Source organism: Sinohyriopsis cumingii, chromosome 2 (assembly GCF_028554795.1).
Source record: "Sinohyriopsis cumingii isolate HCF-2022 chromosome 2, ASM2855479v2, whole genome shotgun sequence".
Classification (NCBI taxonomy): Eukaryota; Metazoa; Mollusca; class Bivalvia; order Unionida; family Unionidae; genus Sinohyriopsis; species Sinohyriopsis cumingii.
Window position 1 is genome coordinate 56,209,948 of NC_142962.1, and position 25,135 is coordinate 56,235,082.

At 34.9% G+C, this 25,135-nt stretch overlaps 1 protein-coding gene across 7 annotated transcripts in view; it reads right to left on the reverse strand.

Moving 5' to 3' along the window:
• Positions 1-25,135, reverse strand: part of LOC149804911 (forkhead box protein N2-like) — a 110,106-nt gene that overhangs the window by 46,716 nt on the left and 38,255 nt on the right. For 3 of the 7 annotated variants that reach the window (XM_089945821.1, XM_089945819.1, XM_089945828.1), the window contains one exon: positions 9,682-10,309. In XM_089945821.1, coding sequence (XP_089801947.1) covers positions 9,682-10,281 — 600 coding nt within the window. In that variant the 5' untranslated portion in view covers positions 10,282-10,309. Of the gene's footprint in view, positions 1-9,681; positions 10,310-23,043; positions 23,289-25,053; positions 25,114-25,135 lie in introns of those variants that run through there. The other 4 variants (XM_089945812.1, XM_089945822.1, XM_089945805.1 and 1 more) reach the window with 4 other exon arrangements.

The following is a 25,135-nucleotide window of genomic DNA, read 5'->3' on the forward strand; positions in this document are numbered from 1 at the left end:
AGTGGTTAGAGCATCCACCTCAGATGGCAGATGCTCTAACCACAAAAGTGGTCAAATAAACTGAGAAAAAGAGAGGCATTTTATATGAACTTGTCAGTTATCTTTTAATTTATCACTGGACATTTTCAAGAACAATCCAAATACTTTAACGTAAAATCTCAGGAGTTGTCATGGTGAACGATTCTAACAAGAAATGGGACTGACCTACACCCAAATATGACCCTAATGTAGGTGCATTTATTGTATTGTAACTGGCTATTCTTATGTTAAGTGTTTAGGTTCTAATAAACAGTAATAAAGAAAGAGTGAAAACAACAAGCTTTGAAAAATGTAACAAATAATTTATTTCCCTGGAAAAATAATGTAAAAATGAAAAAATAAGAACTTATGGTATTAAGAAATCAAATCGAGAAATAATCCAAGAATAATCCACTAATTAAATTTAGAAGTCCTAGTAATCAAATGTTCTAATGAATTCAAGAGTCCTGACGAAAAGTCCAAAACGGAAGGCGATGACGTATACTGTAACTAGTATTGTGCTATAGTGTCTACAGTTCTTTATTGTTTCACAAACAATATTCCGGTGTTTGAATTTCCGAGAAAACAATCAAGAAATATCTTTGAGCACTCAAATATTTCCAGGAAAAAGAATTAATCTTTTAGAATCCAAATAATCTGAATAAAAATTAAAATGCAACTCCAAACTGGTCACAACGATGTCCAAGGAAAATGCCCGAACTGAGAAATAGCTCTCTAAAACATCACTAGTAAATCTAACTATTGCACAATTTCAGAAAACACAGAACTGTTAAATAGAGGCTGTTTACATATCTAAAATCACATACTCCCAGTATGACCTTGACAAAAATCAATCATTTTACTCCGAGAAGAAAATAAAAATAAGTTTTTTATTTGTCTCAGTGATTTCTGAATCAAGGTCAGAAAACAAGTCAAAAATAGAAAGTGATTCTTTTATTAGCTGTTTATTAAGAGTCAAGTCAAATTGAATTTTCTGAAGAAATGCCAAATCATGTAAACAAGATTACATTATTTTGATATGTAATGAAATTTTAAAAAATTAAAACTTACAAATTGAAATTAAATTAAATCGAATATAAATTAAATCATATAAATGTAACACTATGATCTATTAACAAGATTGTGTCATCACGTAAAAGGACCTTTAATTTCTCAACAGTTGTTATAACATATCCTGCTGAGTAAGCACTTAACTGGGATCTGATTGAACTGCCGGTGGTTACTGCTGACAGTCAAATTACTATTTTCACATTTAAGATTTGTATACATTGAAACCAAATTAAAAGAATATTAAAGCAAATTTTATGTGTGATGACTTATTTAATTGTTATTTGTTGCAGTGATGCCATCAGTAGGCATATACCAACACTATCATTGATCAATATATTATGTCTATGTTGTGTTATTTTGTAATAAAATATTTTTGTTAATATTATCTTAATAAAACTTGCATGATCATCATTCAAAATTTCCTGAAATGATCAATGATTAAAAATGTGATCTATCAAGCTGTCAGTTAACAATTTGTGGTTGAAATTTCTTTGTGACAAGCAAAAAGATCTTGTCTTTAAGTTATAAGCCATAAAATGCAGTTTCAGTTTTATTAGGATAGAAAAGCAAGCTCATTTTTGGATGAAATTAAATTGATCCTCTGTATTAAAAAAACTGTACAGATGGAGGTGTAAAAATTGTATTAGAATTTACACTACCTACTCATGTAATCCACATAGAAACAATAAAATAAACATAGTGGATAATTACTGATAATTCACAGCACTTCTTGATGTGTCACGATATTTCCCTGTGCAACAGAAAAAGCCTTATTTCAAATTCAATTAAATTTGTGTCTTTTAATTTTCTTATTCATCTTTATGCATGTAAAAAGAGCTGTAAGCAAACCATAAAAATGAATTTTAGTCAAGACTTCAAGTGAGGAATTTTAACATATCTACAAATATACAAGTTTTAGATGCTTAAACTTTTTTCTAATTTCATGTTGTATCTATATTTAACTCCATATTTTTACCAGTATATGATTGTATCAGAATCAGTTTCCATGACTTCAACTTTCAGATCCAAAGATTCTGAATGTTGAAATTGGATCTAGAATGTTTACATACTAGACATACAATTTATTTTCAAAAAATTATGTTCCTAGAGTTCCATGTGGACATATTTAAGTGGTGAACCCCTTCCCCCATGTGTGATTTCAGTAACCCAACTCACCAGATTCATGAATGCTTAAAAAATTGCTTCTATGAATGCTTAAAAAATTGCCTCTGACCATGTCCCAGTGAGAATGATAAGAAGTAATTTTATTACCTTATGTTTTCACACAAGTGGCAGAAAAACGGGGGGGGGGGGGGGGGGGGGGGGGGGGGGGGCTAATTATAAACTTCTTTGCTCATCACACGAAGACCAATAAAAGAGTTTGAAAGAAGATGGAATTTTCAGTGTTCATTATTGTTTCCCACTAATGGTTAGACTCTTGAATGAACTTCAAAGTCAACAATATCTACTATACCTATGTTACACATGGACAAATCATTGTGCAATTAATGCTCCTTAGCTTATATCTGAACCATATGCCCATGGGCTTAAAAATATTTATTGAATCTAATCAACCAGATGAAACATAAACCATGGCAATAATGTAGTTTGAAGGAACATACATTTATGCTAGTGTAGTCCTACAATGTAAGACATTGCACATGTTTTTGTTTTCAGTGCTATTTCTTATTATCCAAATAATGGCCTTGTATAGCATGTTCCAATGTCGTTGACATTGGAATGAGTAATCAAAGTTTCAGGAACATCTCACACACTTGGCAGCCTATATTGATACTCTTCCACTAATTTATGTGTAATTAATATACTTGCTGTGTTGTCTTTATCCTGGTGGAATGAAAGTATGATACTAGCAAATTAACACATTTTCACGTTCCACTGACATACGTTTGAATTTGTTGCAATATGATGGTAGTTGAGGTATGCCGAAGTAAGTTCAAGTAGGAACATGTTGGGGATATGTTTCTTTAATGAAACGAACAGTTGCTTACAGTTCCAATAGGCATAATATATTGTTATTCCTTTCGTCAAAGAATAATATTTCAACTTAACCCGATTTTGGCATTCCTGGCTTTCATCGCTTTCAAGCCAAATGAAACGTCTAAATGCAGGCCAACGGAACTTGAAAACAGGTCCATTTCTATTGTGAGAATTTGAATTTATTAGAGAAAAGTCTGACTAAAACATTATGACTTTACTTTGAAGAAAAGTGTCGTTATTTTACTTGTCCGTTGTGTGAAATATTCCTGAAAATTTGACTTTCGTAACGATGCTAGTCGCCATCAAACATGCTACACAGCGCTGTTAGTTAGGCTGTAAGACCTTGACACCCAAAACATAAATATCTGGGTGCACGCTATGTAAATCCAATCAATCAAAGCATCAAGGTCTTACATGTAGGACTATGCTAGGTGAAGATTATGGCAACTACATTATCAAACCATCTCAATTCCTGAGAAGCAGTCATGTGGAAAAGTTGAAAGGGATTTAGGCTGCTGTATGTATTGTATTTACTATGTCCAACTGGTATAGTAACACCAGGTAATCAAATGACAAGCCAGCGTAGCAGGATATTTAGGCAACAGGAAGGTTACTTTCTATCAAATGGCTTACCTTCTATCTAATGACAACCACTATCTACTCACTCGAATGACCATAAACTACAACCCAATATAATCTGGTTTCACCAGCATGGTATACTGTACCTACAGCTGAAAGGAACCTGATGAAAATTCCTTGAACTCAATTATGTATATGCAGAAACTCATCTTTATTCTACCAAGAAGGGTGGGGCCCTGAGTGGCAAAGTGGTTTAAATCTAAAGTGCTCACCTTATGGATCACTGCCATCTCACCTATCTGCATGGGTTTGAGTCTCTGGTTTGGCCAATGTGGATATGTAAGAAAACTTGCCAGTAGCTTCTCATGTGTAAGTGGTTCTCTCCAGGTTTTTTCCTGGGTTCTACTGGCCACCATGTATAGCCTATCCTGTACTGAAAAATGGCATTAAACCCTACAACAACAACCAAGAAGGGTTATACATCTTCTGAAAATGTCAACTGAAACTAAGTGGAATGGTCAGCTTACGGAAACACTATACAAACAACATACTGGAGCAAAAAATACATTTTAAACTCATAAAAAACTGCTCCTGGTGGAACTTATGATCATAAAATAAACCAAAATAATCATTTGAAAGCAGTTCACATCAAAATACTTCTGTCTCAGTGGGTGGAAATCCATACATTCTACAAGAATGTATTCAATGTCTGTGGACACCAGCTGGGTACATACTCTCCTCAAAGTTCACCTTTCATCCAAGAGTATAAATGGAATGAAGAATCTCAAACAACACATCCAGTACAGGTTTGTTCTTTGAAATTATGGCAAGGTATTGTAAAGTCAACATACTACTGTCAGATACAAGGTGCTGCACTACTTTCATTCGTGTCTGCATCAATCATTCAAATTCATCAACAAAAGTGCCATTATTTGCGGGAGCAATTTTATGATGGTGTCCAACAAAGATATCAACCCTAATACGTGTTATGGGAAGTCAAAAGGGGCAATGTAGGCCACACTGATGAACATTTCACATAGTAGAAGAGTCAATACTGATAATCTTGTCACTTTATTATTACTATACTGTTGCCTTTTTTCTTAAATCTAGGCACTACTGAGCAGTTGCGTTTTCAGATTTATGAAGAGAAAATAAACAAGGTAGCTGAGGAATGTTAATTTTCTTTAAAAGAACAAATATATATTCTTATTCAGCCAATATGATCTGATATTCATGTTGAGAAACTTAAGCACAATCAAAATGGCAGTACACAATATAGGAGCAAAATGAATTACCTTTTATATCTGTTGTAAATGAAGCATGCATGATTCACAAAATTATGTGCCTAATTCCTATTTCTGTGTAAATCTGCTTGTACAGACATAATTTTGTGCATAATTTTCGATTTTAGCAGGACTTTCAATATTGTGTCCAAGATACAACTCTGTACTTTAATATGAAAAAAGTAGAAAAAATGCAACGGAGAACATGTAAATTCAACTTAAATTTGGCAAAATGGCACTGCCAATTTTAAAAACGGAAGATATTAAAGTGGAATTAAACTTAATTGCAGATAATTTTTATATTGCTTCTCTGCAGTAGTTTTACATGTATAGAGTTTCAGCTTGTTAATCTAACATATGTTAGTTTGCTTAAGCTTTATCACTACAACAGCCACAAGATTGATTTGGTGTATGAAACACATGATGGACATCCAATAGTTAAGTTTGAAATTCTGGGTATAAAAATTGCAACTTCATGATTATGAAAGTCCACTGCATTTTTCTACATAACTTTAACAAGATTCTGCAAGTTACAGATAAGTGCTCATGTGCCAAAGTCCTCTCCAACATAAGTAGGTAACCTGCTGCTAAAGATAACTGATAAGTTGATGACAGGTGCCCCTCACAGGTAAGTGGAGGGCAGCTTGCTCCAACAGGTTTCTCTATCAGTAAGTGATCCATTGATCTCCACCAGTATCAACCACTTTATTATCTAATGTATCTACCTGGCTCTCAAAGGTTCTGTATGCCTATTCAAGTGGTACCATATCACATATCCAACCAAATCTGTAGGATCTGGAAGGTCAAAAGCCAAATTTCTGCCACATTACTTTAAACAAACTGTGTGACTAATATCTAAATTACAAGCTACGATATGTGACCTGTGAAAATACAGTACATGTATAATGCTCTTTTAAAAAAAAAACATCAACATGGTGTTTACTTGGTAACACAACTTCCCTTTCTACAAAGTACATTTTGAGCAGGCAACAATATACAGACTGTATAGAGGAAAACTTGAAGATAAATGTGTTGTAAGCTACTAATGGAGCAGATACCAATTATCAATATAAATGAATTAAAGTCCAAAACACTGAAGATTTCATTAACAAACAGCTGAAAATGGTGAAGTCACTCAAGTGTGCAAAGTAGGTCATTGTGAACTAGTTTGTATATGGATGAGCTACTTTACCCAAGATATATCCAAATGTTAATTTTCTTAGCTGTAGGTGACAGAGGAGATATCAAAGAATTAATTACATATTGACAAGGCAACAACATGAACAAACAATTTAACAATAGTGAACAGGTAAAATGCTATATCTCTTCCAAACTGAGAAGGAAAAAAAAACAATACACCTATCTGTACAGTTTTCACTACGTGATACATATGGTAAATCTGATGTACTCATTTTCAACCTATCTGCAGCCTAAATTTTCTCCTTCAAAAAGTTACAGGTATTTGTTGACCAGCATGAAAAACAATGTTCAAGCATATCCAATTTGAACCAACTTCTTATCAAAGAAAAGTGACTCCACTGCCACATTTGAATGGTCACATTTCATTTTAAGCAAAGCCCATATGAATCATTTATGTCTGGCCAAATAATGTTTCCCCATTCTGATTATAGCCAACATTAAGAAATCTGTCTGCATGGTTCCCACGCTTTTCTAATATAAATTTCCAGGTCTTTTCCAGGATGAAATTCATTTTTTCAATTATAGAACATGCATTTTCCAAATCTGAAGATGTTTCTCTTTCAAGATTCTCCAAAACATATATGTCAGAAAAGACGATCATGTACAAAACCACAAAATAAGTCACACAAAACAAATCTGACTATATTCCTATAAATTGGCATTTAAAGCCATTTCAATGTACTGAACACAAATCCTAACTTCACTTTGCTTACCTGCATTATGTTGCTACGTGGAAACAATATAATGAGCATAAATTATGTTGTTTCCTTTTCTAAAGAATTCTAGAGCAATGTATGTGCATATTATACAAAGTAAACATTTCCTATCACAGTATGAAAAAAAAACCCAATAAATGCAAATTATTAGAATCTTATCTTGTAATGAAAAAAGTTTAACCCTGAATTTGTGTGTGCCAACAAAGTCTCAAACAAGATTTTTCAACCAACATAAATTCCTTAAGACGATTTGCTTACAAAATTCCACCATTTAAAGACATTTACAAAAGGGTTTATTTAAATTCTGACAAAAGACCTTCAAAATTATATATTGTTGTATAAACAAGGACTGAATTTTCTGTAAAAACTTGTCTTCTTGTAGTTTAATAAACCAGTCCCAAAATTTGTACTGCTACATGTGCTCTTATCGTTTCTTAATTTATAATAAAAGGGACGACAATTTCCCATTTCTCCTGCGCAATATTTAAGATCTGAAACCAATGCTTCATGCTACATGTCACTGTGTAATAGTTTCGCACCAAAGTTCAGCTCGGAGATTCAAAATTTTCTAATCCATGTTTCCTCTGAATATTCCAACCCTATTTTCACATATGGACTTTTAAGATGGAGTGTGGGTTCAGAGGAATTATATTTTTTTTTAATGGAATCTGCAACCAAAATAAGATAGGTTACCAGCGGGCCAAGCAAATTTAAACTATGTTATATCAACTTATACCTGCATGAAATCGATAGGAAAATTTCTTTAATCCGCTCAGACTACATGAAACTTTGCATAGATGAAACCTTACCTGTTACTCGCCATTTGCGTTAATAGTCACATGACTTCACAATTCTCACCCAACAACATCGGAAGTCCTTTTTAATGTCATTGTATAAAATTTCCAATTACCCCCCCCACTGAATTCAATAACAAAAACGTTTATAGTGATAAAAAGTGCACAGAACTAAGTAAACTGAATCACTGATTTATAATTTCTAACCAGACTGTGACCAGAATGGCACTAATACTGGCATCCCCTGCACCTTTCATGCTTAATGGCTTTACTAATGCGGCACCATATTGCGTACACTATAGGCTAGTTTGTTTCCACCAGACAACATAATGACATAGTTTATCCTATTCAGTAACTGCCAGATAATTCTGTAATTACCATAACACTGAGAGTTGGAAATATATCCCTCTGCACACATGAACACAGAAATTAAACGGCTGGTTAAATCCATGTGAAAGGCAAATTTGTTGTTGTCGTTCTTTTCCTGTGCTTGATTTGACATTGTAAATATCAGAAGCTGACGACATATGCATCTACATCTGTAGTCTTGCATACCCCTTTGCTGGAAATGGACCTGTCCAGGATCTGGAAATGGATCTTAAGCATGTCCGTCTATTATATTGAAAGCTTCCAATAAGAGTGAAATGCACAGACGATGATGGTGTTTGGGACACTCTACTCAAGTCAGGTTAGAAATTTGAAATCAATGAATGAACTGACTAAGTTCCTTGCACTTTTTATCACATTAAAGATTTCCATTATTGAAATTGGTAGGGTGGTACAAACAAACGGGATGTATAATTAGACAATAGCAATCAAAATCGCTAATACCAGTTCAAATTTCATCAATGCATTAGTTTTAATGTCTTTCAGAAGATTAATGACATAACGATTTTAATACTCGCAATTTCTGAGAAAATAAATAATTTTCATATCGATTTCATGCAGGTATAACTCAATTTAACAACATTAAAGTTTTCTAGCCCATCTAGACTGGTTTTCAACTTTCCATTAAAACAATTATATGGATATCAAACTGTCTGTGAAACAAAAAAACTACCAGAAGAATCTAATACACTGAGCATGTGGACTGTCTCAACAAATATATAGCAAGCACCCAAATGATCCATTCTGCAACCTCTTAATATTTTGGTTAGAACTCGATAAATTTAACTCACAATCAGTTCAGTTACGACTCAACTGCATACTTGTTTTGGGCGTCAAGTTGTGAAGGAAAATTCCCGGGGTTTTCCAAACTTTTGCAAAAATCAAGGACTTTTCATGGTTGGAAATATTTTTTTTTCCATTTCTCACGACCTTTTCCCGACTGCATGGGAACCCTGTGTTTGACAAACAAGTAATCAAATAAGGTAGTTTGAACAAGGCTAGTGAATGATCAGATACTTGAATGACCATTGCAATGATTAACTTGTTTATTTGCAAGTTCACCTTCCTTCTGCGGTTTCAGCTATCCTTCATGAGATAACTGAAATGAAAGAGGCTAACCCCGCTTGCATAATTATAAACTTCAATACCATCCACCCTATTACAGATGGGGCCATCTTTTTTTCATTAGAAAAAAGAAGAAAAAAATCAACCAGGGATTTACAAATCCACTTGCCCCACTCACTGGGTAAACTCAATTCAGACTGGACAAGTTCCAAAATTTCCATGGTAACTGTTATACCCTATGATATTGCCACTATACACATATCAGAACTTTTATTTAGTGTTTATGTACCACATTCTTCTATTACATAACTCGCAAGTTTCTTTCATCTGTCGCATGTCATTTCCATCTTGTAAATGAAATTCATCAATGATTTACTATAGAAAGCACTATACTTATGTATTATCATTTTGGGATCCCAAATGCATCTAAAGAAATAAGATGGCATGAATTAATATTTATTTTGGATACAGACAGCCTTTAATCATAATTTTATGTTAATAGTCTCTCACTATTGTTTGTCACCATCCAGAAGTGATCTCTGACAAAATTTACACCCAACTCCAACTTACCTGACCACGATCTTTGTCCACTTTCTTGAAGCACTTGTTGAGGGACAAGTTGTGCCGCACCGAGTTTTTCCAACCTGTTGGAGCATTCTGGAAGTATGGGAAATGGTTCAAAATCCAAGCATAAATGTCCTTGACAGGCAACATTTTTTGTGGTGAGTCTTCCACAGCCATAAAAATGAGACAACTGAAGGAATATGGAGGCTTGCTATGAATGTGTTTTTGTGGATTGTATGGAACATGTGGCGGATGAGTTTGTGGGTAGCATCCATTCATTTTAATGTCCCCATTTTCCTTTGAACCTTCGTCACTGTCAAAACCATCCTCACCAGCATGGATGTTCTTCAATAAATCAGAGTCCTGAAGCCATGCTAGACTTGTTAGTTCATCATCTTCCTCATCCATTGGTTCCTCTTTTATGAGCCGAAGTTCTGCAAAGCAACTTTTGCTAAGAGGATCGTTCATCTCATCACTGCCATCATCTAAATCTTTCATGCCCTGCAGGGCTTTTGACAGTGCACTTCCAGGAAAACTGGCACTGAGGCTGTTCACAAGGCGCTGCCTCATCGAGGCATCACTTTCATTGATGTCCATACTTGGCATGGCAGTCAACTTTCTCTTTATTCACTACCTGAAAAAAGAATTAGTCAATGTTACTAATGAAGACAGTTGAGTGTCCAACCTTTTCTTTTCTTTGTAAATGGGAAAGAGGCTTTGGGTCAATGTTTTCCCCATGAAATCTGATTCACTGAGAAGATAATTTTCAGAAGCATGTGAATAAAATTGAAGTTAACTAAAAAATACAGTCGATGATGCTTGCATTAACTTATTTTAAAAAACTGAACAATTCTCGTGTTTATAACTTTGTTCAAGGTAAATTTGTCATGTAAGTCCCCCAGTACCAAACGAGTTTTGTGTTTGAATATTTCATATAGCTTTAGCAACTGTTAACAAATTTAGTCATATCACTATAATGTCTGCAGTGTGGCAGTTATAGTGATGTCTAGCACTGGTGCATCACCCCACAGACATGTAGCATCATGTCCCATCCGTTCACAATAACCTAACACCAGGCCAACCAGTCCTAACACTAACCTCTTAATACAAAGAGCCTAGTGAGGCAGCTGATAGTACCATTATTATAAATTTTTCAACCTGGGTTCGAACCCGCTACCTACTGCATCCAAGATGGACGCTCTAACCACTTGAGCCACCAGAGTGGTCAAACATCAAGCAAATGAACATGGAAGCACATTTGTTTTTAAAAAAATGCCTTATGACTCTTAAGAAAAATTAGTTTAATGCATATATGAAACATGAAAATTTACTGTATTCATGACAAATTTTTATTTTAAATGCAGTAAGAGAATGCACATTCTCAAAATTAAAGTTTACCTTCTAAGCCTCTGATCAAAAATTGATTCCGTGGGATCTTTTGTTAAACTATATAGTGTAATATGTTAAATTCATTAAATTTTTACAGACCTAGTTATCATTATCTTTTAATACTAAAAAACATCATTTATGTACAAAAAACTGCTTTGTGCGCATTTATGAAAATGACTATGCAGCAACACCTGAAGAAAATTTCATTGCATTATTATTATCCCCAGGTATTATTATTAATATTTTTATCATGTTATTACAAAATCAACAAATTTAGTTTCATATACTATTCAACAAAAAGTATAAAATAATGAAATACATTTATGTGGTTCTCTTCCAACTTGTTCCATGATTACTGTATCCTGCGGACCTTTAATCCACCAACAAATGATATCATCAAAGACTCAAAAGTAATCCCTGATCCTAACTTTATTTGTTGACCATGACAAAAAGCTAAAAACTTGGATGAAACATCATTTCTAGAAGTCACTGGAATGGTTCAGCCTGGGTTCAAACCCACAACCTTCCACATCCAAGGCAGACTCTCTAACCACTTAAGCCACCAGAGCAGTCACATGTTGAAAGGTATTTCATCAGTTGCTGGGTTTTGGATAGACAGGATACCTTTCTCCACATAATTTCTATTACTGCATGTTAAAGATGGTTCATACACACTGTGCATGAATAAATTACATGACATTTTCAAGGATTAAATTTAACAAAGTAAAACAAATTAATTTTTCTTAAATAAATTCTATTTGCAACTCGTGGTAGCGATAATCAACATCAGCTGACACTAGTTTGATGCCTAAGCAATAAAACATCCATTAAAAACCTAAGGAAACAGATTAAAATAATTTTTGTTTCAGATGACGATATGAAACGTTGTTGTTGTTGTTGTGGGGTTTAACGCCATTTTTCAGCACGATAGGCTATACATGGCGGCCAGTATTAATGGTGGAGGAAGAACCCGGAAAACCCCGGAAAGAACCACCGACCCACGAGAAGCTACTGGCAAGCTTTCTCACATGCCCACATTGGCTGAATCTTAGACTCGAACCACCGCAGACAGAGGATATGAAACGTTAGCAATCACTAGTTTTAATGTCCACAATATTTTAACTTTCAGAAGATCTTTGGTCCTCTTTATAGACTGTGTAAAACAGAAGATTTCAAATTTCAACTGGTTTTCGAGGAAAAGGGTCCTGTTCACTTCACAAATTCATTATCTGTTTCATTCCATCGTAATCACTATCAAGTGAAGAAGATGCACCTAAGAATTTCTACTATAAGCTGATACTGGACATTTTGCTTATGTTTGTCACAATATACATTTTCTGGGTACTTTCAAACATATTAGAAACATTCAACAAGCAATCACACACTACGCTTTAGGCATAGGATGGGCAACATTAATTACATGTACTGGGACTACTGATGACAAACACGGAATTGTTTGTTCAGATATGTGAGTGACACAATGAACTATTTTCATATTTCTGCCTGTTCATCAGTTCATTTGTTTATCTCCCTGCAATACTTTCATTGGTTCTTAAGAAAATATAATATGAACAGTGAAAATTATCAAGTGATATTTGGATTTTAATACCATTTCCAATACATGACAGGCCATACATTGCAGCCAGTATATTTAGCGAAGGAAGAACCACAAACCTATCTTTCAATCATAGAAAAATGTCTTATTAACACCTAAGAAACTGTGCAAGGAATTTGTTAGCAAGAGGATCAGTGAGCACCTCAACACAATGGCTGTTTTGCAGCTGATATATGGTAGGCGTTTTTTCTTATCATGGAAAATAATCACCTGATCATTTTAAAACTGACAAGTTTTACTGTGCATTAATAAGTATATCCACATCAAAATCATTTAGTGTACTGCATAGATAGAATTGGACCTTGATGGCCATGTACATGAGTTTTGACTGAATTCGTTAAGGATTTCTACTTTTGTCAAGTAAACCAGCTCAAAATTTAAAGTACAAGGCAAAGTAAACAACAATATACCAATAGAATTAAGTGATGTAAAAGTAGATGTGGCCAGAATGTTATCATTTAAGTGGAAGGATCCTGAGATAGCTGCCAGCAGCTAATGAGAATGCTATATACACCTATGTAAAACTTCAAATTCTTATTCCTATGGATAATAATAAAATTAGATACATAAGGACGGAATATGATGACAATAAACTAAGAACTCTAAAACAATATACAACTGCCTGATGAACCCCAATCTTGATTTCCATAATAAGCACTCCCTCATCCTATCCAGCCATGTGTCAATTAGATTAAAATCAGATCTCCACTGTCCTGTGTGAACATCTGACAACAACTGCTTAGGGGGTCATGTTCTGGTGACCTTTGAATTAGCCAATGGAAATGCAGTTTGCAGAAATATGAAAGTGAATCAAATCATCTGACACACTTTGATGCTCTTCAACCATACTGCTCGGTCTCCCAAATCTAAAGGTACAAGACTTCATCTGATTGGCTGGTAAAATTAGTGATTGTGATAATAACACAGGTCACTAGAACATGACCCAAAAGCAGTCACTGTCAGATCTTCACAAAGAACTGGAGATTCAATATTAATCAGATCGGCCCAGTGTCAACTGCAAATATTTTGTAACATATCAAGTTGAGGACGGAATACACGCATAACTAAATAAAATATTTTTTAATGTACACTGCATTAGAAATGAAAACTGCACATGGCCTGTGACCTTTTCCATCCTAAAATCAAAAGGCTTCTCCTTACCCCAAGTGCAAGCCATACACAAAGTTTGACAAGTGTATACTGTGGAGGGCTACAGTTTTCATACAGGAATGAAAGAGGGAATAGGTGGATGGACTTCAAAGTGTGATGACTCCACCTTATGGTAGACATGTAAAAAATGGTCCGACCAATAGTAAAACAAGCAAGTAAACATACGTAAAGTGATGTAAAGTTGTGGCAGATTTATGTAAAAGAATTACTTTTAATTTTTAGTAAATGTCAACTATATACAGTATAAAAGTATATTCTGCCATTTCCTTATAATGATTACTTAAATTAATACATTCATAAAACACATATTTAAGTGATGACTATTTTCTCTCCGATAACATTCATTTATCTGTGATCCAAGAGTAAATAAATTGGAATTTAATTGTTTTATGGCTGACATCGTGTTTCTGAAAGGCTTTAAATTTCAGCAACAACAGAAACAAATAATCAATTTAGAACAAAGCTGATCATGTACAATGGCATGTTTTAACTTCTAATTAAAAGCATTATCATAATAATGACAGGAACAGGAAACAATCTGACAAGATATATATTACTCTATCCTATAATATCAAATTACTCAGTCATGCTACAGTTACATTCACTCGGAAGTCACAGAGCACAGACTTCTCAATAATCTAACCTGAAAACAAATATTTAACAATCAATGCACAAAACTGCAGGTGAAGCTAGAGAATGGCTTATCCAAAGAATTTTATCCTATGTATACATGATTTAAAATACCTTTCCATTACCAAAGATAGCCTACCATTGTTTTCTTTAGGTGTTATTATTCCATGAACTAAGCCACATGCAAACACTGACTTGCCACCTAAGTATTCGTCATTCTCAACTCACTTCCTCCATATTTGTTTAAAGACTGCTATGGCAACCCAAGTCACAGCCTGAGGCCAGTAATGCTGCAGCAGATGATGATTTTGTCTGCTGTCTGCTGCCAATGATAGTCTCTAACACTGACAGATGCACAGTTCCAATACCATGGATGATAGAAGTGATTCTCACTCAGTTTTAATTAACTTTTTGTCATAAACCTCTATCTAATACACATCAACATTTTGCCATCTAGACACCATGGTCTCTGTGGGAATATCACATTCAGAGAGGAAATTACTGCTAGATATATTTTTTGATTTAGCAGTGTGAATTAAGACCTACCGTTTTAATTATCTGCTGCATATTATACCAAAAATCAAGTCTTTGGGTTTTTTATCTGCTGTATATGGTAAGAGAATTTGTGAAACCTATCAATGTAATATTTACCTACTGTGTTGTATTTTAAGAAATGTTCTGTTTACCAGCTTTATTTATAATATGTGTAGGAGAGAAACTATTGTTTATTAGACATTTTAAACCCACGCTCCAGTTGGAAATTCACAAAGCGTTAACTCAACATGGAAAATATTGCTATCTTTAGCAACATATTTATAAAATCGTTGATTAATCACACCAAAATACATGTTTAAGAACTACAAACATCCTAAAAAAATGGAAAGAGTTTGGTCAACAGAAATGTTTTACATGCTATAAAACTCTACAATGCAAACTGTTCATGCTGGATTTGAATGTCAACACCAAAGTCATTATCTTCCTTTGTTTCATTGACTTTAGCCCACAATTTCTTTACAAATTCAAAGAAACTGAATATGATTCCAAACAATCTTTCCTTCATCATGACCTCCCGCATTTATAGAGAAACGTAACTGAATATGAATATATGAAATAAAGTTTCATGTCCTTCCGATCCAATTTTAACAAAATGAAGAAAAATAATAGATTTCCATGAGAACTAAACCCAAATAAACACATGCATTTTATAGTACTATGGATTCATGAACTGCATATTACCATCTCCTTAATTTGCTATGCAATATTTAACTTTAGCTGTATTTCAGAGGGAACCAAGGTAGCTCAGTTGGTTGAACATACAACTCATAACCTAAGAGTTGATTTCAGTATTGATCCGGGCCAGATCAGGTTCCCTGTGTGTCATTGGAAAAGGCACTTACTGTGAAACACTTTATTTTTTTGGGTTTCAAATTTTGTGATTTGGATAAATACATTTTCATGGCTGCCTAATTTCGTGGATCTATCATTATACAAAAAAAAAGTATCTGTAAATTATTAGACAGACAGGTATAATCAATACTTCAGTGTCTAAGTTGATTGATAAAGGTATTCACTGCTAACATCTTGCATAAATGCAGAAAATGCTGACTTCTTTTTCCACACATGAACAAGTTAACACATTTAATACCACTATTGTAATCTTAAGTACCAGTAACTTGGTTTTCATGTGTTCTTAAAAGACCACAATCAAAGCAGAAATTTCTCAATAATTAGGATTAGGTACCTGAACAGTGTCCAAGATTGTAAACCTCTTTTGTTCCAAACAATCCTGGTAAAACTGCAATGTAGGAAACCCCTTGTTACTGATTGACCGTGACTGTATTGTTAAAAAGTGAACCTGTAAATTTCTGATGAATGTTGGATCTATTAATGCATGTATTGTGATGGCTGGTGCTATAGGTTTTTGTTATATTAAAAAAAATAACTGCAAAGGTACAGAGAGTGGGGATGAAAAACTGAGGACAGGTCTCAGCTGACCCCAAAACACCTACACTGAGGCCATGACAAAACAGACCTGATCGAAACTTTGAGAAAGTGGGGCTCATCTGCTGTTTTATTTTTATGTAACAGTTGATATCTTCAAAAATGTATATTTAAATGGCAATAATACATGAAATTAGGAGGGAGCAAATCTGTAGTTATTCATATGTACCAGGTAATTACAACTTGCCACTATTTGAGTACTGCTCATGTTCATGTAATTTTGCATTCAAATTTAGTACCAGTGTCCCCTGTCAGTGATGTATACACATCCTAATGTATATTTCACGTTCTCATCACTAGAGATAGCCATGGTATTAAAACAAATGAGGAAGCAGGTGATACATGTTGATGGGGAGAAGGAATGTTTGGCACTTACTTGATATTTTGTTGCAATTATTGGTCTAGCTCACCCACGAAAATTGGAACCCTATGAATTTAAAGTGTTTCACAATAGTGCCCATTTCCTCTGCATGATACTGTCAATAGTGTATTCAAAAGCTGTTAAAACAAAAAAAATAGGGAAAATAGATGGATTCCTACTGTTATGTTTATGTACCAGATGAAAACTCAATAATGCAACCAGACAAACTGCCTAGGCATGTGAATGTGATATTCAATGAAAATGTTAAAATCGAATATTTCATTGGAACAGGTAGCTCTTGCATCATTGACTGCAATTTTCATGTACATTTAAACTTTATTAACATTTACAGTGAACTAAATGAGCCATTTACAAGTGTAAAAACTGCAACCTTCATCAATGCTGCAATAACTCTGTTGGTAGAGTCTCAGATCAAAATCCAAGGGTCAAGAGTTTGTTACCTGCCCAGACCAGCCCAGGATGACTGCCTCAACATGTCGTTAAAAGGCACTTGGCTTCCATTTTCTCTGCATGGTATAAATAAATAGGGTGCAGAAACTACAGTTAAAAATCGTCCAACAACTGTCCAAGGACCATCATTATCTCAGAAACACTGTTTTTTACCTTTATGAACAGCATGAGCTGCAACAAGTTGGGACACACTTTATTCAACATATACAACGTTTAAGTATTGTCTATACTGCAAAAAGAAGTCTTGGACTTCTGAACACAGATAAAACGGGAGTTGTTTAGCTCATCTGGCTTACATGACAGTTTTACTAAGCATACTGGTGTATTTGTTTTAACACTTGCCATGTAAATGAGCTCCCAAACGTTTTATCATGCTGATTTTATTTATTTTAGTATATCCTGATAATAAATTATTTCAAGAACATGAAGGCATAATAAATATGCAGAACTTCTGGCTCAAAATCGAAATCAATGAAGAAGTTGATGATAATAAAAACAAATGATCAAGATCATTTCATCAATATGTAGTGATATTGCTCATTATTAAAAGACTCCAAGATCCTCTTGATAGAAGATGTATTTCGAGTTCGATTCAAGTCAGATCACAAATATGGTTGATTAAATAAAAAAATGGATTCCAGAGCGGTAACAAGCTGTCGGTCAGATATAAGATCAACTCGTTACTCTGCATGTATTTTATTCATTATCAAAATCGTACAAGTTCTCAATGTTATAAACATATACTTAAAGTCTGACCAGGACTGAATCCTCCAGAACAGTTGCAAGCTCAGCGAATCAGATGCAAGATCATCTCATTAATATGCAGATCTCATTTAATAGCAAAGTCATCTGAAATCTTGATGATATAAGCATACATTCCAAGTCTGACCAAAACAGGATCAAATTTGACCTCAGAGTGGCAGAATGGTCAGCCAGTCAGATGCAAGATGACATGATTAGTATTCATGGATCTCACTCATTACTAAACCTTTTCAATATCTTTGACCCCAAATCTGATGACAAATATAGATGGGGTAAAAAAAACTCAGCCCATCTGATGCAAGATCACCTCTTTTGTTATTTTAGGTTTAATGCGATTTCACAGCACAAGATAGGCTATATACATGGCAGCCAGTATAACTGGTTGAGGAAACACCCAGGAAAACCCTGCTAAGAACCACTGGCCCATGCAGTGGCATCACTAGGGAGGTGCAGACTGCACCTGGTGACACCAGCAGAAATGGGTGACACCAAAATGACTGCCTATACAATTTTAGAGTTTTTGTGCAGGAAGGAGGTCCATGGGGGGGTGACACCATGAATTACCGCAATGGATAACATCACCCCTAGTGACGCCAATGGGCCCATGGGAAGCTCTTGACAAGATTTCTCAGATACCTATATTGGCCAAAGTGGAGACTCAAACCCACACAGGCATACATGAGATATAAGTCATCGGTAAATGCCAGTGCTTTCAACCACTCGGCCAACCAGGGACCACTTTTTGTATATACTGATCTTGCTCATTATCAAACTCATCTGCGATCTTAATGATATAAGCATTTATTCCAAGTTTGATCAATATCAGATCTGAAATATGGCCTCCAGAGTGGCAACAAGGTTAGCCAAGATCATCTCATTCATATGCATGGTTCTTTCTTATTATTGAAATAATCTGAAATGTTAATGATATAAATCCATATAAAATGATTGAAATTAGATTAGAAATATGGACTCCTGCATAATTAATTACTGACAGATGATGGAAACAGGACCATACCACAAGCTCCCATGGCCATATGAACTAAAAATTGTTCCACGCAGCAACATTATCTCTTCCATGCAACTTTAAATCATCAGTTGAGTGGATCCTGAAGGTTAAATAGTAATTCTCTCTCTCTTTATATATATATATGTGTGTGTGTGTGTGTGTGTGTGTGTGTAATGCCACAGTCTGATTTGCCCTGAAATTTGGGTGTAAGCAGGGAAAAGATCAATATAAAAGCATCCTCTCCACATAATTCTTCCAGATCTTCAAAATCCGTCATTTCACTTAAGAAGCTGGGAAAAACAAGCTTTGTTCCTGTCATTTACAGAGCTAATATTGGGATTTGTTCGAAAGTTTTTTTAAAATCAGAACCAGTTCAATAGGGATTAGGACCTTTTTTCAACTCATGGAGATCCCTTTTAAAATCAATGTTCCTATCATCATGAAGCAGTGAAGTTTTTGGTGATCAAAGCATTTAAGCAATCAACAGTCCCCATAGTGAGAAACCAGAAAAGAAAAGACGTAGTACCCAGGTTTTTTTTCTTCAAAAGACAGCCATAAAAACACGGTGGTGGATTGTGGGCCTAACTCCAATTTTTCAGCACAGGATAGGCTACATATGTCATCCAGATTATCTAGCAGGAAGAAATGGGAGGTTACCTGGGAAAAACCACTGGCACGTATTTCTCATATAACCACACTGGCTGAGTCTAAGACTCAATCCCACAAGGACAGAGCAAGATGGCAGCAATCAGTAAAAGCTGAGTTCTTTATACCACTTTGCCACACAGAAACCCATATAAATATGGAGTAGTAACCTTGCATATTTATCTCACAGATGATGTTGTTGTGGGGTTTAATACCATTTTTCAGCACATGATAGGATATACATGGCGGCCAGTATTAATAGAGTAAGAGCCCAGGAAAACCCCGGAAAGAACCACCGACCCACAAGAAGCTCCTGGCAAGCTTTCTCACATACCCACATTGGCTGAATCTGAGACACAGACAGAGGTTAGATGGCAGTGATCTGTAACAGACCACTTGGCCACTTGGGGCCCCTCATCTCACTGATGAAATAAATAAAAAAATTCAACAGAAAGTCAAGCAGGAAACCTATCTGCTGAAATAACCTTCCTCATGGGAAAATAATGATTTCCTGTTGAATATAAAAAAGATTAGATTAGAGAATTATATGGATCAAACAATATTAACCTTGTTAAGGGTTCATAAAATTCATGGCTGTACTGGATCAAAATGCCTTTTTCATTAATAACAGTCACCTCCTGGATGAACAAGTTAACAAAAGGTGTACTACATTAGAGTTTGTTGACACTGAAATGTGACCATGAATATTAATGTCCAAAAAAGAAAAGAAAGGTCATCTAGAGATGGCATACCCCTCCTCCTTCCTCCCCCTACTGATGCCAAGGTTCTTAATGAATCTACCTACAACCCAGTTCTCAATTTGCACAAATCCATGTGCACTACTTTCAATTTAAATACTACTTATGCCACACCTTGTTTCTATAACAAAATTACTGAATGCAGAAAAATCTAAGTATCAAATAGAGCCTATGTGCTACAAGCCTGACATGTCTACCAAGACTGGATCAAATAGGTTTCTATGGTATGAGTTGTGCTCTGTAAAAAAAAGAGTGTATAGATATATGAACACTGTAACCAAGGTGATAAAATAATAGGAAGAATGTTGAGACCATTACAATGGCTTGACATCACTTTAACCATTGTTAAATACTGCTTTCAACCTCTTGCTATTTAAATGTACAAAATAAATCAGATTTATAATGGCTGATTGGACTGAAGAAAAATGCTGATAAATTGGAATATGATCCAATTAATCTATTGTTAGGACAGTCTCATAAACATGCAAATATATATTACCATCCCCAGTACTATCACTGGTGTTTTTGTGGAATTCTATCTTAGACACACCAAAAGCTTGTCCAACATTCTGGCTTGCAGTCATCTAGCAGACTAACATATTAAGTAAAATGGTCATAACTTCAATACCTTTCAACCGTTGTCAGTACATACTCTAATTAACAAGGGGTAATGGAACCCACCTCACATTACTCCTTCAGATGTGTCAAATGTATCGTTGTACTATATACCTTTGTATTCTGTTGTGGGTAATTTTTTCATTAACAAAGCTACTTAAATAAACAAACAATTTAGAAATCCCGCAGTATCTGTGTGATTTGGATTTTTAACGTAGCTTTAACAATTTTTCAGTCATAACGCTACAATGTCTGCAGTGTGGCAGTTTATGCTGATATTTTGCACTGGGGCATCATACCACAAACACAGAGGATCATGTCCCATCCAGTCACATTATCCTGACACCAGGCTGACCATTCCTAACACTAATCACTTACTGCTGAGCACCTAGCAAAGCAGCTGTTAGTACCAATTTTATAAGTTTTTGGTATGACTTGGCCAGGGTTCAAACATATGACCATCGGGAGGGGGGGGGGGGGCCTAGTAAACTTGTGCAATATGAGACAAACGAGTATGATGGGTGTCTCTTTAAGCTGTCAAAACAAAATAACTTCACTTTTGTATATGTGTTATGCTAAATATTTTGGTGTGATTATCAATGTTCTGGCAACAGGTCAATTCTAAAGAACAACTGTGCCATTTGTAAACAAGAATGACCGAATTTAATAGTAATTAAAGAGGGTTCTTAGGGGCCATCCATAAATGACGTCATGCGATTTTGGCAGATTTTTTTTTACCCTTACCCCCCTCGTCACACATTTTTTAAACAAATTCCTTCCCCTCGTCACAAATGTGTGACCCCCCTCCCCCCCAGGTGCGTGACGTCATTTATGGACGGTCCCTTATTTTGAGGTTGATCAAAAAGGATGGACTTTACTGCAAGTTTCATCTTTTTTGAGGTACCATATATATGTATCTGGATATAGTATGAAGCCTGCTGATAGTTATGAGTGCATATTTAACTGATAACTTTCAAGTACATATCAATGGGTGGAATGACACAGTAATTGCCATTTTATCACCTTGATAAATGCTTTACCCTATATATACCAATAGATAGTAAAGCTGGTTTGATCAAAACTGTTATGCCACTGGTAAATTTTCCTTTTGTATACAAATAAAATAAAAAAATAAAAAGAATTCAAGATTATATGAGTGAAACCAACAAAATAAATTATTATGGCAAGGAAACCCTTGGATGTAAAACAAAGTTGGTGTGGAACTCTCTGCTAGTCTGTAGATATACCAATTACTTGAATAGCTAACTGTTATGCGGGAACTGCAAGACAAGTATTATTATTTATTATTATAAGTATTATTATTATAGTTGTCCTCCCTAATGTTGTTCAGATTTGTTTTAAGAATGTACTGTGATAGGGGTAAGATCCCCATACTAGGGTATACATATGCTTCAACACTCCTGAATGCAAACTGTCCATAAGCTTAAACAGACATCAAAAAACAAAAAAAAAGGTGAACAAGAATATCTTCTGCCCCCAAAATTTGTTGTAGAACTTCTTGAAATGTTCAAACTGCAGTGTCAGAAGCACGTTAATTCGGTAATCATTCTGAACAATGTCAGACCACGTATGACTGGACAATGTCCCTTTACTAGGTCAGTATATATGTATGTTGCCCAAGACTAACCAACAGGCTACCTTATACATCTTGATATGGGGTGGGGATATGGGTTAAATGTATATCACTGTCCCATTTCATATCTACAAAGCTGAAAACAAGACAGACTGGATCTAATCCTTATCATTCACTGATCGTGCTAGTAAGTATTATCAGGGGTGAAACTGGTAGAGAATCATATATACATGTAATACGTGTCTCCTGTAGCATATGGGTTACAAGTATGATTAGGAAGTATGGGTTCATTTCACTCATTATTGTCTAAAAAGTTTAAACAATTTATAACTGTGACAAAATACCCACCTACACAAGTGAATTTCTCTATCAAAACGTATCCATCAACTTAATCCTACATAATCTTCCTTCTAAGAAGTTTGACCAACTTTTCCTACCCTTTCTATAAAGATGCTACGTTCAACATGGCTGTTGACTGACACTATCCAACTCTGCATGCTAGATAGGCTGGCAGCTGCCTCATGGGAAGGTTCCCAATCCACTAACTTGACTCATTTTACTGCCTCATCCTAACTGATTGTCCTACTAACATAATACCACTGAATCAGCCAGCCTTGCGGAACTGATAATTTACTGGCTGTCTCAACATGGGCCATGTGATCACCCCTGGTCTCAACTCTACACTAACAGGCATCATTCTCATGGCAACCAGGCACAGTTGTCTTGGCAACCCCATTCATTGGATAGTTTTAGTTATAGCTTAGGGCTCTAATTACTTCCCTATGGGGAAGTGGGATAATGCCTATCTAAGTACTCCAGTCAAAACTGAGTAAACAATCTTATGTTAAGCTCATAATACAATGCAGACTGATTTCAATAACTGTAACAAACAAAGGGAGAATAAGAAATAAGAAACATTTAGCAAATGAACTTGCATTGGAAATGGTGAATGAAAACCAAGAAATAATCCCTTGGACAAGAGTCCCAATTCAGTATTCAATCCTACCCCATTAGTAACCCATCCAATTTCCCTATTTTTCAGTTCACACTAATACACTAAAACAAGCACTAAAGCACAATTTGCAAATATATATATTTTTGGTGGAGTTTTTCTCCAATATATTCCATGAACATAAATTGAAACTTTACATCTACTTTGAACTTTCCCAGTTGAAATAATATGAATGAGAAAACTTTACTGTTACAACTTATACAATAACTGCCGACTTTAAACAGAAGTTTTATACAAACCTGAAATGATTTATAATCAGCCCAAAAAATGAATTGCACTTACAAAATTTTGTTTTCCCCAAAGGGGATGTCGTCTGCCAAAATTTAGGAATGTTGATAAGATGCCGTTTCATACCAGTCTGGCCTAGCTAGATGTGAATGTGTAACTGACCCACCTTACTTCCTGCAATGTATAATCTACTCTGCTACTGTAACTATCTGAAATATGTCGTCTGCTTACACTTTTCCCATCTCTAAAATTTTTGTCCTCAATATAATATTTGCTCATTCTCTGTTCAAGGTTATTAGTTAACACTTTTCTGATGAAGTTGGAAAGTAGAAATCTCATTCAACTTTCATACTAGATCACTACTATAATAGATTGCAAGAAGTTAACATTATAAAATCTCAGATTACTTTTAAATGCCTCCCGCCCACCCTTAATAGCTTAATAACTATTTTACAAGGAAATGTAACTGACCTCCAAGAAATAATTCAGGTTGTAAATTTGTACAGGAAATAAAGAAATGCTGTAGGAGGTTTTGAGTTTTATTTTCCTACATACACTGATCTACTTTATCTGGGTCACATGCATATGCATACAAACATGTCTACCAAATTTAATTTGTTTACCTCCTGTGTTTTTTGTTTAAATCAAGCTATCAATGATTTTGTCATGCAAAGTCACAAATGTTATAAAATATATATTAAAAATTAATAAAAGCAATACAAAATTGTTGTGATTACCTAAAATTTAATCAGAATATCTACATACAGACATAAATATGCTATAGCAAAACTTCATTTGTATAATGGATGGGGTTGGGGGGGGTGGTCATGCTAACAAGCTTCTCTGAACAGATGTACATAAAAACAGACATGACCAAGTCAAGACTTTCCTTCCACGCCTTACATAATGGCCATATCAATGTAAAACCTCAAAATAAAAGACATAATATGGCTATTTAATGGCTCCAAAATGACTCTCATTCTACAGAGGACAATTTGTAGAGGAAATATTAATTTATAAATTACAAGTAATATTTCTTTTGCTTCCCTCAAGCATTTAATAAAAAACAATTTATATACAATATTTTATCTCCAAATATATTAAAAAAATTGTCTTACCTCAAAAATACTGAACACAAGCATGTACATGTGACTAGATGTCTTGTGCTATGGCTGGTGAACATCCTATTGCCCCAAGCCA